This window comes from Falco rusticolus, chromosome 9, assembly GCF_015220075.1.
Source record: "Falco rusticolus isolate bFalRus1 chromosome 9, bFalRus1.pri, whole genome shotgun sequence".
NCBI lineage: Eukaryota > Metazoa > Chordata > Aves > Falconiformes > Falconidae > Falco > Falco rusticolus.
The window spans coordinates 17,037,203-17,053,058 of record NC_051195.1 but is presented as its reverse complement, the minus strand read 5'-3'; the positions used below and the strand labels follow the sequence as shown (position 1 = coordinate 17,053,058).

The 15,856-nt window shown below is 43.4% G+C and overlaps 1 protein-coding gene across 1 annotated transcript in view; it reads right to left on the bottom strand.

The window, feature by feature from the left end:
• The window catches only part of REEP3 (receptor accessory protein 3), a 42,734-nt gene extending 28,632 nt beyond the window's left edge, over positions 1 to 14,102 (bottom strand). Inside the window, exon 1 of the mRNA XM_037399766.1 lies at positions 14,012 to 14,102. Within this exon, the coding sequence (XP_037255663.1) occupies positions 14,012 to 14,043 (32 nt within the window). The 5' untranslated portion in view covers positions 14,044 to 14,102. The remainder of the gene's footprint in view (positions 1 to 14,011) is intronic.
• Between the last annotated feature and the right edge of the window lie 1,754 nt (positions 14,103 to 15,856).

Below are 15,856 nucleotides of genomic sequence, written 5' to 3'. Positions count from 1 at the left end.
CAGTTCATCACATGCTATCTCTGCCGCTCCTTCCTCCTCGGGGGGGGGGGGGGGGGGGGGGGGGTAGGGCTCCTCATACTCTTCCCCTGCTCCTCTGTGGGGTCCCTCCCACAGGAGATATTTCCCCATGGATTTCTCCGATACGGGTCCCACAGGCTGCAGTTCTTCATTGACTGCTCCAGCGTGGGTCCCTTTCACAGAGTACAGTCCTTCAGGAACAGCCTGTTCCAGCATGGTCCCCCACGGGGTCACAAGCCCGGCCAGCAACCCTCTCCAGCCTGGGCTCCTCTCTCCACAGGACCACAAGTCCTGCCAGGAGCTGCTCCAGCGCGGGCTGCCCACGGGGTCACAGCCTCCTTCGGACACCCACCTGCTCTGGTGTGGGGGTCCTCCACGGGTTGCAGGTGGAGATGTGCTCCACCACCAACCCCCACAGGCTCAGGAGCACAGCCTGCCTTACTGTGGGCTTCTCCACGAGCTGCAGAAGAATCTCTGGCACCTGGAGCACCTCCTCCCCTCCTTCCTCACTGACCTTGGTATCTGCAAGGGTCGTTGCTCTCACATATTCTCAGTCCTCCCTCCAGCTGCAATTGCACAGTCATCATCCCCTTGTTAAACACATTATCCCAGAGGCACTGCCACCGTTGCAGATTAGCTCAGCCTTGGTCAATGGCAGGTCTGTCTTGGAGCTGGCTGACATTGGCTCCATTGGACATGGAGGATCCTTCTGGCATCTTCTCACGGAAGCCATCCCTGTAGCCCCCCCACTATCAAAACCTTGCCACACAAACCAAATACACTGCAATTAAATGGAAAAACCATGACACTCGGTCATGCCCACCAAAACCCCCTGAGAGTTACAACTGGGTAGTAAGTTCTAGACTAAGCCAGCTATCTTCCTAGGTTTTTACACATCTAGACAAATGAAAGCTCACCCTGGCATTTTTGTCCTGAATGTTTTTGAAAGGCACTACACTAAATAGAGTCTTGCACTCCAGCACCTGACAGGATTTAGTTCCGTTTTGCCACCAGACACCATTCAGAGATACAACGCTAACCATAATCTACACTGAAAGGCTACATATTTGAGTAACTACAAAGAATACATTTGGACTAAAAAGCTAGTCTGTTACAAGGACAGGGGAACATGAGGATAAGCTCCTGAACCTCACACCAAATTACATTCTGCTTTTTCTTCCACCCCCCAGCCTTGGGCAAGGAGCAGGGGAAATCACATAAATCCTATTAAGAAAACATGTCTGCTAACAGTAGCAAACCTTAAACTCTGCAACTTCTTTAGCAGATTAGTTACCAAAAGGCAAGAATGCGACCAGAAACAGGTCTGTTAAAATCTTCACAGCATTCATATATATAGAATATACCCAAAAGCCATAGAAAAAAAGTCTTAACAGTTAAAGGATATATCCAGAAGCACTAACAGATCTGAATAAAGCACATTCTTGAGCCAAGCAAGAAGGCTGTTAACTTTCCAACCTAGATAGATGGAATTCTCCAGAGCACCTGCCAGATTCTTCCAAAGCACAACATAACCAAAAGTAATGCAATTACTCAAGCAGTCAAAAATCACCTTAAAGTTTTAAGAGGAAAGGTGACCTCCCTACCAATCCCACTATAAAGTGGGACTTTGATGTGTCAGGCACATTTATTAAATAAGTCCTAAGTATAATAATTGCAACAGTCTGATAGGAGACAATTAAGCCTTTCTTCCAATGCAGAGCTGCAGGCTCCAATCCATATATCCTATCTACTCATGTCCATGGGGTACACTCTGTTGACTTACCCCAAAATAGGGAACCTTTTGCCAGATATTCTTCCAGTTCTCAACATGGAAGCAGCATTGCCTGAAGCTTAAAAGAAGTCTAAAAAGAGCACACCAAATAATGAGAAAAAACTATCTTCTGTAAGGCATGCTCTGTATTGAAATCCATGCAGAAGTACTGAAGACGTTATGGGCAAGATATATCAGTAAGATTAACTGCTTATTCACATAGGCTTACCAGGTTTCTCTCAGAGAAAACAAGATTTAGATGCCAAGAAAACAGTCAGGCCTTTAACCCATTTTTTTTTTCTGAAGAGCAATTTCTTTGAGTACAAAACAAGGATTTTCCTTTCCTGCCATTACCCTAACTAAAATTCACCTACAAATGCACCCTCCTAAGAATTCCCATTTGTTTTCCACATATGCTCAAAAAGAGTTGAAAGCACTGGAAACTTTCATACCATTTTCTACATTGCCTGTTACTCATTCTACTTGCTACTACAAAACCCTATATAACACAATAAAGATCAGAGAGGAGTCTTAATTAACAATTTACTTGATACCTGAATACACATTAGATGTGCTACCTCCTTCAGCAAGAATTAACCTTGAATTTCCAACTCACAGCCTACACACAGCTTGCAGCCTGTTAGGCCAGATCCATCAGCTGGCAATACACCCCAAAAACAAGCCCCGTGGAGTCCCACTTTCCCAGCAACGAACCTATTGCATGTGTGTCCTAACAGCCCTCTCTCAGGGGCCTGCAGCATCTGGAACAAGGTACTGCTAAAAAACAACCCCCAAGCAAAATCCAGGCTACCCTCTCTAACAAGTCAGCCTGAGGCAGTCTTTCACATGGGCAAGCTACTTCAGTGCTCTAACAGCACAGCTCTCCCTGTCACTCCTTGGAGTTGACAGGGCATTACTGGCACACAAACCCTGTGAAACAACTTGCCTCTTGTTCACATGTAGATCACGCACAGTACAGAAGTACTTGTGGAGAAGCTATTGCATATCAATTTCGCTGGAAGAATCTATGCCAGTGTCTGGATATGGTGTCCAAAACTTGTGTCCAGGACTGAACAACTTTTCTTGTGCTGCTGGATAGCCTAAGCATATTTTAATAGAAAGGCAGAAGCCTGGAAAGACCATCACCATGTCATAAGAAAAAACCAAAAGTCAAACCACCAGCTCTCAAAGCCTGTTCAAAACATACAGTCAAAAGACTACTGTGTAGTACAGAAAATTCCAAAAAGCTAGTACTAGAAAGCAAAGTGAAAAAGATAGTAGGAATAGAAATGGTTATAAAATTCTTAGTGACTTCTCTGCATGCCTACCTATTCACTGCTTTATTTTAACACACGTGTTTGATCACTAATGTAAAAACACCCTGACTATCCCACACTATTTCCTGTTTACAGGCTTACTAAGCTCAACCACGTGTGCAGAGCAGTCAGCAGGTGAGCTCATAACTTCCAAGCACCCACACTGAAGAACTGAAACAAGATGCATCTGTAATACTTACATGTGATAAAAACCAAACACAGACGGCCTTCCATAAAGAGTAACCCTTATTAGAGAACTTGATCTTTCACCTAGCTCTTACCTCAAGCTCAATAGCAACATGTCATCCCTGCTAGAGATGTATTAATTTCCAAAGCTGCTCACACTCAACTTAAACCTCAAATAAGTTATCTTCCTTCAACTCTAACTTAAATAGTCCCTAATTTCACCTGTTGCTAGGACTGTTCACCAGTTTGGAAGCAAAGTATTTGCGGCCTCACAGCAGCCAACTGCAGCATCAGACAAGAAGCACAACTGACCACTGAGACCTAGCCAACAGCTAGGAATGACTGTGTCTACTTCTCACACAGCTCTTAAAAGAGCCTGGCATGACTTTGAACAAAGAAAAAGTGTCCTCGTACTAAATCATGCTTGTCTTTTAATGATCAGCAACAATCAACAGCTGGATTAAAGATGTCAGAAGAGACCAACTGACTGATTTGTTATTTTCCTTTTTTTAAAAAAAAAGGTCAAACCAACTCTAGTTTTCAGCAGGTATTTTCTATTTTTATCTAGTACATACATGAATAAGCTTACTCCACGGAATGGGTAAGCAAGAACACAAAACCACAATTATTTTTGAAGTTTAAAGATGAAAGTTGATACCTACATAGATGTTGAAAGAAACTGTTGCATAAACTCTAACAGGATAAACTCTGTTTAGGTAATTATGCTTTAAAAGAGTTCACATTATAAAGGTGACTGACAGAGAAACACATTCATGAGCTTCCTTGTTTTTGAAAAAGTTCTTTATACCTACTGCTCTCGGAGGTACTACAGCCTACACAGTTTTCATGAGCAATAGGGTCCTCTCAATTTAGGATATTTCTGATCATCTGCATTGTTAGTGATGTCTTTTAGGAGCTCAAGTGCTGAACAAGATTAACATGAACATTACAAATTCAAGAATGAGGTGTTTAAAGCTCATGACAAAGTTAAAGTTACATATGCATGATACTTAGTTTTTAGCTTTGATAAACTGAAGTAAAAAATTACCACCTCTCTTACCTACTTAGTACTCTTGGCCTTGTGTCTGGTGTCTTCAAAATAATTTTGGAAGCTCCTACAATTTTTCAATTAGGTCTTAATTTCTGTATAAGAACATGAAGTCCTTCATATCAAGGATATTCCAGAAGAGACCTTGCAAACACCTTCCATTTTAATCTATCTGGTACAATAAAAAATTGTTCATTACAATAACTCATGTTAACTCATGTAAAGCCAGCAGTCACCTCTTTTCAAATGTTTCTCTGCTCTGTGCTACAGTAAATTTTGAAACAAGCAAAAATAGATGGGTTCAAGGAGCTAAAGCTAGAGTAAAAGACTAAAGCAGATAGTATTCTCTCAGTACTGCCAACTCCTGAATGTTTTAAAACATGTTTAACAAAGATCCCAACCCTGGAAGAAATGTTGTCAAAAACATGAACAACATTATCTCCAGAATAAAACCCACCCACCCCCAAACAAAATACATTCTCATTACAGCAACAGTACTTAATGTTTAAAGTAGCCTCACTCATTAATGTATCTAAGTCCCAAAGCAAGATAACTCAGTATTTTAAGTGGCAGTGATCTCTTCCACTGACAGGAAAAAAATTTTTGGTTGTCTGAAAGGATCCAAGGCCAGCTTTTTCTCTGTTAGTGCTGACTTGTGCATATTTACCCTAAGTTATATCATCTTCAATCAGGCTGTGGAGGCCATGATGATAAGCCCATGCATAATTGCACACTATATACATCCAAGCCTCAACTGCATGTGATGGGGAGAAATTCTCTGTATTAAAGTGTTCAAGCATATTTTCTCTATGAAAGTTCAGTAATCTAATATTTCTAACACAATTCTCAATATTAGAGGAAAACCAGTTTATATTCTCTCAAGTTAAGACTATAAAGCTGTGCTCATTCTCAACCATTTTTAGAATCTAAAGCTTTCTTCAGCTTTGGAAAGTGGCTTTAAAGTTTCCCCATCCTGGCCTCTACCATCACGTAATAGTCTAGACACATCCCCTCTACTACCTCAGAGTACCATATAGTTAACCAAAAATGGATTTCCACTGGGATTCTGACCTTGTCACCTTTGCTTTTTCACCCTACATTGGTCTGCTAGAAACTCCGGAGAATCTCACAATTTAAAATCCACACTCATGCCACTGCTTGCTGCTCTAAGACAGCATCCTCTCCGAACATTTTTGGAGCACCATCAACATTAAAATAACTGGCTATAGGAAACTATCATTTAAAATAGGAGTGGCCTCAACTAAGAATTACTTCTGCTTGTTCCAAGGAAAGCCACATTTTATTTTTGAGCCATTTGCAAGTGAAAGACACCACACTGCATGTAACTATACATTCATCATACGGGTTGCATTTTTTTAAGTGGAAAAAAATGTGTCCAATACTGCTACAGGCCACACTATGTGGAATATTAATCTGGCTGGCTGATTCTAGAAAGAAAAGTGAAGTTCATAACCCAGAAAGCTCCTACTTATTCGTTACACATCCTAGAACCTAAGGGTGTTGTCGCAGATCAGCCTCAAGGGTCCTGCCTCTCCCAAGAAAATGCTACAAAAAGACAAGAATCAGAACAAAGAAAAAATGCAACCAAATACCACCAACTCTTGAAGTAAAAAATTAGGTTTTATTACCTCTTCCCCAGCCAGCTGGGGTTTTTTTGCTTTTGGCCATCAGAAGTTATTTACATCTCAATTTTTGCCTTAAGGTCCCTGATTTCCAAACAATTCTGTTAATCTTATGACACAGAAAAATATTCCTGAAGCCTCTTAGAGCATTCAAAAAGCAAACTTCCCCATTGTACACAGAAAAAGGCTTCTTTATGAAATTTGTATTTGGCAAATACTGTTATGATAACATCTGGACTTGCCATTCCAAAGTATACGTGTTCCCTCAATTATAACCAGTGCTTAGAGAACTCTGAATATGCTAATAAGACACCAAGTCAAGAACTGACAACATGCAGAATCTCTACTACACTTATTCATGTAGTTGTATTAGTAACTTCACCTTCATGTTCAAAAGTACCATGCTAGAAGACACCTTCATTTTCTCCTTTCTGAACCCAAATCATTTATTGCTTTTTCTTGAGAGACTTGTGCATTAATAAAGCAGTTTGAGGGATAGGTTTTGTTCTTAAAAGCAGATAATTCACACTATGCTAATTAACCAAAGGTTCACTTTTGAGAGAAGAATTCTGTTAACACAAATGTGCTTGATTGGTAATAGGTAAACAGGCTAAAAACCCAGAAGATACAGAGGGTATATGTGTGCCACTTCAGAAAGGTCATTTGCCAAATGCAAATGAAAAGGTCATTTGCCTAATTCACATCATCCTCTTTACACAAATGTAAAATCCATTTTGTCTCACACATACAGTTAACTTTTATTCAAGAAAAACTACCACTTAAAGTTCTATATGTAGAATAGTAGAACCAACACCGCTTATATTGCATATATGGCAAACTAACGACTGCCAAAGCAGTCATTTAAAACATGTATTTTATGTTTCTGTGGATATGTCGTCTTCCAAGTAAACTTTAAGCTGTTCACTGCTGAAAAATGTGAATAGGTCAGCTTCTTCTCTGGCTTCTAAAATGGTCTAATAGTAAATACACCTCAACTGAGTAACACTAGACATGCTTTTAGACATAAGGGAAACCATGTGTTCTAGAACAGAGTCCGAGTCTGGAAAAAAAGATTAGCAGAAAAGAGTGAATAATAAAAGCACAAAGCCAAAGAATTTTATTGTTTTTTTTAACATTATGGTTTAAGTTAATGTTACTATACTATCAAAACTATCGAGATACCTCTAAGCTAGTGACCATTCCCCTCACTTTCCATGTAACATCAGTGAGTTACAAAACGAGGTGTGGGGAGGAAATAACAAAACCAGACAGGGGTAGGAAGGCACAAGCACAAACTGTTTTCTGATTTTCCCCTTCAAGCACTACAAGTTCCAACAGCTTTATTAGCAGAAGAAAGTAAAGCATTATGTCAGACATCTCACTTCAGGAAAAATTCTGCTTTATGAATCCTTGCATTTAAATTCTGGGTTACAGGCTGTTGAAAGAAACTGCACTTAGTTTTCAACATCAAATGCAAGTTCCAACCATCTCCAGGATACGTAAGCAATATTTCAGAGATGACAAACACAGGGAAAACATTCATCTAGTTAAACTCACTTCCACGTCAATGCTTGCAGACTAGCTATAAAACAGCAGAAACAGAAGTAACACCCTATTATTTTGTCAGTGATAAACTGAACTGGAAAGTAACAGTGATGGCTGACAAAAGGCTCCATGCAGAGTCAGCCACTACGGGGTGGTTTATTTCCCCCTATGTCCGAAAGCATCTCATCAGATTGGTTATTCAGTGCCACCAAAGCCAGTCATGTTTAAAGTCAGACTGGTAAGCAAAAAACCTGCAATAATCTTTCCTACCTAGACTCTATATACCTCATCTCATTTGTCCAGTAGTAAATTGCTGCAATCTAGTTTGGCAGGTCTTTAAAATTGAAAAGATTCACAACAGAGAGATCATAATGTTTTCAGCTGTAAAACTGTAATATTTTCTTCTCTAAATACGTAATAGTTTCACATAATAATACAGGTTTTGACATTCCAAAATTTTAAAAGCAGAATAAAAAGGATCAGCAAGCTTAGAGAAAGTTTCTTCACACATGAAGCACCAGTACAGGGCTTTTTGCCAGACATGTTTTTACATACATCTTTTAATACTTTCTCATCAAGGATTAAAAGTATTGAGCCAAAGCTACACTAAAAAAAAAAATAATAATCAGAATTTGGCTTGGGATCCTCCTCAGCATTATATGAGCTTACATAGAAAATAACCAGGAAAGACAAGCTGTTCCATCTAGGTTGCAGAGATGCTCAAGAGCCTTAAATATGCTCGGTCGAAGCAGGCATTGGTTTGTGGAACATGCAAGAGTAGACATTGTTTGTTTTAATTAGAAACATCCTTTTGTGCCAGACCATGCAGTTCTTGGTATTTCTTTATCTACATTGCACAGGACACAGATGTGGATTTCAGCACGTTTTGTAACAGAGTACATGCCAAGATCATTAAGTAAGAACATCAGACTCCACAGTATGCCTCTAGTTCAACTCCATCTGCTTTGAGCACGCATTAGTCCACTTCCCTGCCACAGGCCATGACCACCGACCACACATGCTCTGCATCTACACAATCCCACAAACACAGGAGAGAAAAAAGCAGCTAGACTGCATAGCAAACACTGATTTAAGGCAGTGGAGACACTTCAACAAATTGTCAGAGCTAGTCATTTTGCATTGCACTAACTTAAAGAATAGGTATTACAAGTAAAGTTTAGTGAGCAGACACTTTATGCTGTACATATTAGGATTGCCTAACTGAGAAGCTGAACTATCAGAAGTGCTCTGATGGTTTCATTGCTCAATTATGTAAATGACTTTAAACTTTCGCACAGACAATACACTTAATCCCTAGACTTACATATGCTTACACATTTCAACCTATAAAATTTAAGACCCTTTAAAAAAATCTGACACCTTGTTTGATTAGAACAGCTGCACTGTTATTACTGGAAGTAGTTTCAGCACAGGAAAGAGTAAGCAGCAATGTGCAAGTGAAGAACTTCGTCTGAGAGTATGCTTTAACTAGCCTGTTACTATGCTGATACAAAAACAACACTAGTTTTGTCCTGCAACTTTTCAGTCTCAGCGTAGCGCTTACCTAGCAACTACAGGACAGCAGCACGAGCTAGCACAGTTCAATGCAACTAATAAAAGATTAACCTCTTTCAAGCATGCTAATTTTAATTTGGGTTGACAGAACAACTAGACTTGCCCTGTGGCCACACAACTTTTGGCCCCTGTGGAAAGTGGAGAATGAGGAGAAGGTGAAGGGCAGGATGGCCCCTGCCAACATCAGGCCAGTGAGATCTGTTTAAGCATAGCATGAAGTGCTAAGGATAACTGATATGTGGTGACTGAATCTTTGCAGTTCTGTGGCGAGACAGCACATCTCTCCATCTCAATCACTCACACTATGACAGCAACTCCTTTTTCCCCACAGGTGCAGCAACAATTTATAGGCCTTTAAACTGGGAGGATACCGGAAGGTATTCAGCATCCAGCAGCACTCAACATCCTTCTTCATACTTCAGCTGGAACCATCCTGCCAGAAGAGCAGGCTACAAACAGTCAAAGAACCTCTCCCACAAATGGCCCTTCTGACTTGAAGGTTAGGCTGTATATAGCTATTCCTTCCTCACAGCATGTGGTGGTATCATTACTTAATTCCATCTGATGAATTATGGTTGTTTCAAGACAACACTTTTGACAGCTTGTTGATGAGCAAACAAGAGGGTAAATATTTTTTTACTTATTGCTTTTCATTAAAAAATTTGTATTCCAGGAGCAAGACACAATCCAGGTTTACGGTCAAAGCATACACAGTTACATAAAACAACACCACCACACTAAGCCAGGTATTTCTGATGACAATCCAAATACAGAAGCTATGGGTTCAGCCACCCATCCTCAGATGCCTAGTAATTCTCGAGCCAGCTGGATATCTGAAACGCCAAACAACAACAATAGTATAAAAAAATAGAGTAAGAGAATGCCTTGGAAACTACCGTGAAAGAAACAGCTCCAATCTGTAAGGTAGCAACAGCTGAAATATTACTACCTACCTTCAGGTCACCTCCTGCATGCCCCAACAGTCTTTGTCCCGCTTAATATAGTTACATTTATAATCTAACATCAGAATGCTTTTACTTGCATCTTTTACTAGTACATCTTTTGCTCCTTGCAAGGCTCCAAAATGGAAGTGGGGAAGACACAAGTTACAAGTACAAGCAGGCATTCTAAGTACAAGCAGACAGAAAAGTAACCACTAGTACCCAAGACAACTACATCCTCCTGTGGACCACACCAACTCTTCCTTCCAACAGTCATGACTGCTGACCAACTGTACTGGAAACAAAACACGTACTTAAACATGAGGGTACAGAGAGCGTTGCAAAGCAACACAGATGGGGGAACTTCCATTTTAAGTGAGGAGGGGAAAAAAGTTAACAGATTACAGCAGACAGTCTGCTTTAACAGATTGCAAGAACAAAATGGCCATCTACTTTGTATTTAGGATGCTTCACATCTTTGCTTGGCACAAGAGCACAGTCTGATCTCATCCATACCAGGCTGTGACTGACAAGTACTCAGCATGTTTACTATTAAATACTGTCTCAGCAACTGATGTGTATACAATTGCTCAGACCTTACAAATGAGAAGAATGAGCAATCAAAACAGACTAAAAGTCAGGCACGAGCTCTATTAGAAGTTAACAAGACAGGCAGCCACAAATTTAAAAAGCTGTTCCCACCATTAAAGACCAAGAACTTGACAAGGCATACAACTTCTTGAAGTTTTCTGAGACTCTGAAATAAATTACTATCTTGTTGGTTTTGGAAATGAAAAAAGGAAAAAATCTGCAGTAATCATTCTGAAAACTGTTGCAATAGCTAGTGTGTTTTAGAATTAATAACAACCTATACTTACTACAGCAGTACCCCATAGACACAAATTAAAAGACGTCTTAATTATGTGTTTCAAGTCTTCTGCTTCTTCACAGCAAGGAGAGGACATGCAATTAAAACAAGGTATTTCACATGTTTAGATGCCTAAGTATAACAGCATTTATAGAGCAAAGAGAAAAGATTTCATTAAAATTAAGTTTTGCCAAAGATGATTACGTGGAGCAAAGAATTTGAACCACTCCCTCTTTCCTGTGCATGACTCTTCGAGACAATTCACATGCAATTAAAAATTCTAATTCTCTACTAGCTCAATTCTCTAGTTCCTTAAAGCTTTGACCAACCTATTCTAGTGGAGCTGATTAACCCCAAATTGCCAGTTCTCAAACTGAATCAGAAGTCAGTTTCCTTGGGACACGCGTGTCAGAACAAGCCCTCCATGTCAAAAGTCAGCAGAGGGCACTGCGACACACCTGCAAATTAATACATTGCTGGTCTTTTGGCCCTGAAAAATATAGGTCAGTCAGGAGAAAATTCTGCTGCACCCAAAACAACGGCTGCTCCTTCCAATCACTAGTCAAGACAACAGGGTTTCTTGCACTTGCTACAGGCATCCGTAACTCTCATATACAACAGAAAGTCACCACACCAAAATTAAAACACTACATGAATAAGAGAACCTCAGGCCTCAGCAGCTACATAGCAGGTAAAAATATTTCCATCCTTCTTATAGCATTTAAGGAAAAGGTAGTCCACACCTCCCGACACACACACACCTCATGACACGCAAGTCAGAAAAACAAAGCCACTGGAACAGGTATGTCTGGAAAGCAACCAGGAAGGAAAGCAGATCAAATAAATAGAGGAAGATAGCATAATGAACACAGAGGGAAGGAAAAAAAAAAAAAAAAAAAAAGAAAAAAAAAAAAAAAAAGAGTACAAGGAGGACAGCCTCAAGACCACTGAAATAAAGACTTCATGTCACACCACATGTACTTCTGTGCTACTTCCCACCTTCCTCTTCCACGTGAATTTTGCTCTATTAATCAAAATTAAACAATAGTCTCAAAGCTGTCCAAGTTCTCATTGAACACTTCCCCCTTCCTGGGAAGCTGAACACTGGCAAGCTAGTTAAGTCCCACAGCTAGGAAACAAGGACACAAGAAGGTGGAAAGGATTTATAAATAATATTAAGGACTCCCTTTTTAGCAAAAATAATTAGGGCACACAAATTAGTGACCAATGGCAACCAGAAAACCAAACCACACAGAACTGCACAACACATTGTCCTTTATTGCTTCTTGCAATAAAACTGTGGATAGCAGTAACTATTCTCTACATTCTCCATGCTATTGGTTAAGCCCACAGAGGACTTAATCCTCAAAATGCAAATACAACCCCTTTCAGGGAAAAAACAACTTCACAAGAATCTGCTCATTAGAAACTAAGGTGCTCATTATCACTGATACTATCCTTTCAACAAACACGGTCTTAGTTGTTGTTAAAATGTTTCTGGTTGATGATTTCAGGTAGCAAAGTAAAATACCCTCAACAGCTACGTTTGATGTAGCCTCTTGCCTGTAGTGCTGTGTACTGCCCATGGGAAGATCACACCGACAAAGTGCACGAACAGCAATTCTTCCCACAGTCTCTCTCTTCCAAACCAACATCATCCTTTGCCAACAGCAGAACACAATCCTCTACTTTGCAAATTTCAATTATCTGATAAGTCTCTGGGAGGGCAGGGAAAGGGAGAAGGGCTGCTACTTATCTAGGTGACTAGATCACAGCAGGAAAATGTACAGGATAGTATGAGGAAACTTCCTGACAGCAAATAAAGTTTTCAGATTAAATTGCATGAGAGAGCTTAAGGGGGATGTTTGTCACCAACAAAACAAGGAAATCCTCTTACACCCTGCTTCGGGTCACACACTCCTGGTACATACTTTGCACAAATTCAGATGTTGTCGGACTGCTTTGTGAGCAGATTCACCTCATTTGCCTGGCAAAAAGTCACACACAGCAAATCTCTGCTCAAGTGACCCAATAAGCACTGGGGGCCCCACAGTCACAGAGCTTCTCAGCAAGGAACACGAGGAAGGCTCAGCGGCTTAAATATTACTCAACATTGGTAAGGGAATATTATTCAAATGAGGAAAATAACCCACCAATTTCACAGAAGAGCAGTACAAGGCCTAAGGAAAAGATCAGAGGGTGCGCCGCAGTCTACTCCTTCTCAGATAAAACTTGGACAACACGTCAAATGACACGTCTCACCTAAGAAAGTTTTCCCCTTTGGTTGCCAAAACCTCAGCTTTATGAAGAGCAGTACGCTGTAAGGCTGCCCGGCCCTTCAGCCGCCGCCGGCCCATACCCACCACAGACCCCCGCCTCCCAAACATCCTCCTCACTCTGCCACAATTAAAAAGAAAAAGTTACCAAACGCATTTGACAGGTTAATTTGGATCAATTTACAGTCAAGGCTCAGAAATTATGTGTGACAGGCACCAACGGCCTGAGCCTCTAGGCTCTACGGCCCTGGGAAGCCGGCAGCGGGAGGCACTCGGTGCGAGCGGGGCCGCCCTGCGCACGCCAGGGCCCCCGAGGTACCCGCCTGCCCGGTGCCGGTTCTGCAGGCGGGTCTGGCAGCGCCGGGGCCCCCGAGGTACCCGCCTGCCCGGTGTCGGTTCTGCAGGCGGGTCTGGCAGCGCCAGGGCCCGCCGAGGCACCCGCCAGCCCAGCCGCTGCCAGGCGAGTGTCGCCCTCGGGCAGCACCGCAGCCTGGCTACCCCGCTGCTGGCGGGGCCGGGCCGGGGGGAATGCGTTCCGAACTAATTACACAGCTAAAAGCGAAGGGGGGGTGTTTTGGCACAGCACTTCTAAGCCCTGGGTTGTATGCGGCACCTCGGTCCCCACCACCCGCCCGCCCGGCACCCCGCTGAGACGATGGGGGAGGGGGGGGGGGGGGGGGGAGAAGGGGCGCCACCTCCCTTCCACTGCCCCCCGCCCAGCCCCACCGGGGGAAGCCCCAGGCCCGCCCAACGCCCCGGGCGACCAGCAGCTCCCCGCCCCACCGAGGGCCGGCGCTGCCCACTCCCCCCATCCCAGCACTCACACGACGGCCCGCGAAATCATCCAGGAGACCATCGCGGCGGCGGCGGCGCGCTCCCTCAGCCAGCCCGGGCCCCAATGGCCGCGGCCCCGCCTCCGCCCGCCCCATTGGCTCGGCTGCCGTGCATGCGCGCTGGCGGCGGAGGGGGCCCGGCGGGTCGCTTACCCCCGCGGCGCGGCCGCGTCCCTCCGGGCTCGCTCCGGTGCCGGGCGGGCCCGGGGACAGGGTGCGCTGGCGGGGGCTGCGGGCGGGGCCCGCGCCCTGGGTCCCTCCACAGCCGCCCAGTCTGCTTTTGGGCTGACGCGCGAAGACAGCCCGTCGGGCCGGCGCACGAAGAAGGCGGGAACCGATACAATTAATTAATCAAGAACACCATGAGGCACCCCTGCCCCCCTTGCCGTCTCTTCCCTTCACAGCACAGTGACCAGCTCTTGCGAGAACGGCAGGTTGGGGCACTCACCCCTTGCTATGTCCCCTACCTGCGTACGCTCAGTTTGCTGTAGGCCTGGCAGAACATTCCCCTCACACCATCAACGCTGGCCGCGCTGTCCCGAGGTGGCTCGCATGCTGCAGGACCCAGTGCACCCAGCACTGGGGCAGCTTGACAGGGCCCGACAGAGGTGCGGTGCCTCACCTGGCTGGCAGGGGCTGAAGCCCTCCCGGCAGAGCCAGGCTGGGAGGCCAGCTGCCTCCCCAGGGCCCCAGCACCCCTCTGAGCCGCCACAGGAAGGTGCTTCTCCTCCATACTGGTTTACAAGCACTCAGGGCCAAAGGCCGCCTAAAGTCGCATCCTTGTGTGGGCCACACAGGCTGCTGCACACTGTCAATCCAAAAGTGCAGGTGGACAGGCAGATACGCATGGGAACGATTAGTGCCTGTGTGCAGTTACCTTTGTTCCTTCCCAAATATGTTATCAGCTGCTGCCCAAGGCAGGACACCGGGCAAGGCAGACCACAGCAGGACCCAGTCCAGACACTTTCTACAAGCTCATGGTCTGGCAGGTGGAGACATGCAGGAACAGCTGACTACTCCCTGATACCTTAGCTAACCCATCGCAATCCATCTCTGCATACCAGCTTCACACTTTGTGCGGAACTGTTTGTACACAGAAAAGGACAATACTTTGCCAAAACAGACTGCTTCATCTTTTCTCAGAAGAGGGGTTTGTAGAAAGCTCTGCCCATGCCATCTCTGGAAAAATTCAACTTCACTTTACCAATAAACGTGACAGAGCAATACCTGAAGCAGTAGATGCTGATACTATTGAACATGCCACTCAGCAGTTAAGGCAGAGAGGAAGGAGGTTACTGTTTTCAGCACTGTTCCTGCTCACTCCCGCGGTGAATGACATGCCAAGGTCAACATGACAATCTGTAGCAAAAATCAGTTACTCAACATGTCTTAAAGTGAGGATAGTAAGTATTTTTCCTGCCTGCCATATAGTGAGAGTAAACGGCTTAATCTTCGTAAGCTATTGTCTTATTCAGATGAGAGGTGCAAGGTGAGTACAAGATGGTTTCTGTTCTACACTCAAGCACCAGAATTCCTCACCGCCTTGAACCAGTAAAACCTAGCTACAGGCATCTTCACTCCTCTGCAGCCTTCAAACACAACATGTGCAGTTAAAAGGCTAAAAGTGACTTAGGAAAGAAAGAAAATGGTAAATAAACAAGCATGGAACATTTTAACAGTGACAGTGTTTGAAAACTGTCACTGTAGTTGTGTGCTGTGAAATCTGAAGTCTGAAATGGGAAAGTATACCATGATGTAAAAACGAAGGTTATTTTTACCATGCAGGGATTTGAGTCTTGAAAATACTACTTGCCATCTTGAGCCTTTCCTTATCTT